At 44.5% G+C, this 2,500-nt stretch overlaps 1 protein-coding gene across 1 annotated transcript in view; it reads left to right on the plus strand.

The window, feature by feature from the left end:
* The window catches only part of LOC138867410 (uncharacterized), a 15,165-nt gene that overhangs the window by 11,967 nt on the left and 698 nt on the right, over positions 1-2,500 (plus strand). Inside the window, exon 4 of the mRNA XM_070142874.1 lies at positions 2,193-2,500. This exon is cut by the window's right edge and continues 698 nt beyond it. Within this exon, the coding sequence (XP_069998975.1) occupies positions 2,193-2,500 (308 nt within the window). The remainder of the gene's footprint in view (positions 1-2,192) is intronic.

Here is a 2,500-nt window from a genome sequence, read left to right on the forward strand (position 1 = left end):
GTAGTATGGTGAGAATTCCATATTAATATACTGAGGTAGTATGGTGAGAATTCCATATTAATATACTGAGGTAGTATGGTGAGAATTCCATATTAATATACTGAAGCAGTATGGTGAGAATTCCATATTGAGGTAGTGCGGTGGGTTCATAACCTTAGCGAAAATATATACTGAGCTATGGTGGGAGGGTAGGGGAAGGAAGGAGGGAAGGAGGGAGGGAGAAAGGATTAGGGATGGAGGTATAAGGGAAAGGTGGGGGAGGGGGAGTGTAGGAGGGGTTAGGGAAGGAGGAAGGAAAGAAAGGAGTGGGAGGGAGAGAGGAAGGAAAGGAGAAGAAAGAAAGCAATGTGAGGGAAGGAAAAGGGAAGGAGGGAAGGGGAGGAAAGGAGACAGATCAGGGTGGGGATGAAAGAATAACGTAAGGAGTGAGGACAAGAGAGAAAGAGAGGAAGGAATGAAGGGTTAGGGAAGGATGGAGGGAGAGGAGGATGGAGGGAAATAAAGGGCAGGAAGAGAGGGTACGAGTAGGTTTGAGAAACAACATATTCTTTAAATTATCGTATTCCCTTCTTCCCTTCTCCTTCCCTCCTTGCCCATGAGGTAAATTATTCAATGTTTGTTTCCTTGTTGCCGTATTTAAACTGTTATTCTTACTGATGCTGTAGATAATTATGAAGACAATTACTTTGGTATTTGTAGTTTTATAGAAAGGCTTGTGCTCTCTGTCACTCCCTCCCTCCCTCTTCCTCCCTGTCTCTGTCCTCTCTTCTTCCTTCCTTCCTTTACTTCCTCCCTCCCTCCTCCTTCTCCCTTCCTTCCTTCCCTGTCCTTCCTGTCCTTCCTTCCTTCCTTCCTTCCTTCCTTCCTTCCTTCCTTCCTTCCTTCCTTCCTTCCTTCCTTCCTTCCCTCCCTCCCTCCCTCCCTCTCACGGAAATAAACGTAATATGGAGTACCTGTCTTTTATAAACAGTATGTAAAAATTGTGATTAAGATCCATAACTTATAATTAACATGTGTTCTCGCTAATCATTTTCCTACATCAGCAATTAATTTCATCACCGTTATTACCGTCGTGGAAGCGCAAAGCTCATTAAACGGCAGTAAAGTGGAGATACGCATTTTTTTTAACTACAGAGACCTTAAATACCGTAATAAATTTAATAACGAAAACGAGGATTTCATGAACTTTCCGTGCCATCGAAATTGCTCGTTGCAAAAGGTCTCGTCTCCTTTAAGCAAGAATATTAAAATTGAAAGAACGAGAAGAAAAAAAGAAGAAAAAAAGGGGAAAAGGAAGAGAGGAGACAATTGCCCAAGGAGGGAGAGAGAGAGAGAGAGAGAGAGAGAGAGAGAGAGAGAGAGAGAGAGAGAGAGAGAGAGAGAGAGAGAGAGAGAGAGAGAGAGAGAGAGAGAGAGAGAGAGAGAGAGAGAGAGAGAGAGAGAGAGAGAGAGAGAGAGCGACTGGCCCAATGGACGAAAGAAAGGAGACAGCGGCCCAATTCAGACTTCCTTCCCGCCCAAAATAAACGTCTCAGATCTTGAAGACTTATTGATTCGTCCGACTTTTCTGATGCCCATTTTGAATCGCTCTCCATGACAGTTTTCGGCGGAAGTCTCTGCACCTGCTTACCGTTTCTCGTTTTTACATTACATTACGCATTTGTTGCTGGCGACTGCCTTTGTTTGATGGGGTTTCGTGTAGAATTAGCTATATTTCATGTTTATTAGAGAGCGATTTTATAAGGAAATATGCATCGTCATTCATATGAATAGTCATAAAAATCATAATATTACGTAATGGTTCTTTACTTGTTAAGGTGCTGTCACACTAGCACGTTTTCCGTCATTTTTTTGACATTTTTATTGAACAGAAATACAAACCTTCTCGAATATAGCTCTTGATTTGACTATGCTTGGCTAAAAAAAAGTTGACGGAGAAGGTTCTCAGACGGAAACGACCATTATCGTCTGACTGTGAAATCGACAATTCGCTCAAAAATTGACAAAATTTCAGAAAATTGTAAAAAAATTGACGGAAAAAGTGCTAGTGTGACAGCACCTTTAGGTTAACGCTAAAATAAACACGGCTGTCATGATGTTCACTCAATTGGCATTAAGTAGAGTAGTCAATTTTTCTTGAGCTGTGCTGCAGTGTTTATACTGCGAAATGACTATACAGTGTATGTTTCCAGGTCAAGCCCGCCCTGGAGAGCATCGAGAGGGCCCACCTAAGCGCAGACGCCCTGGCCGCGCCCTGGGCCCCCGCGCTCTACCACGCCAGGTGCGACGCAGGGAAGGAGTCCACGCTGGTTCTGGAGAACATGTGTCCCCGCGGCTACAAGGTCGAGGATTTCAACAAAGGCCTGAGTTACGGCCAGACGAAGTCCGCTCTGGTGGCCATCGCCAACTTTCACGCCGCGTCCTACGCGCTGGAGGTGAAGGAAGGGAAACCCCTGCAGGAGCGGTTCCCGTTCTTGTACTCGGTGGAACAAGCGGTGAA

This window comes from Penaeus vannamei, chromosome 30 (genome assembly GCF_042767895.1).
Source record: "Penaeus vannamei isolate JL-2024 chromosome 30, ASM4276789v1, whole genome shotgun sequence".
Taxonomy (NCBI): Eukaryota; Metazoa; Arthropoda; class Malacostraca; order Decapoda; family Penaeidae; genus Penaeus; species Penaeus vannamei.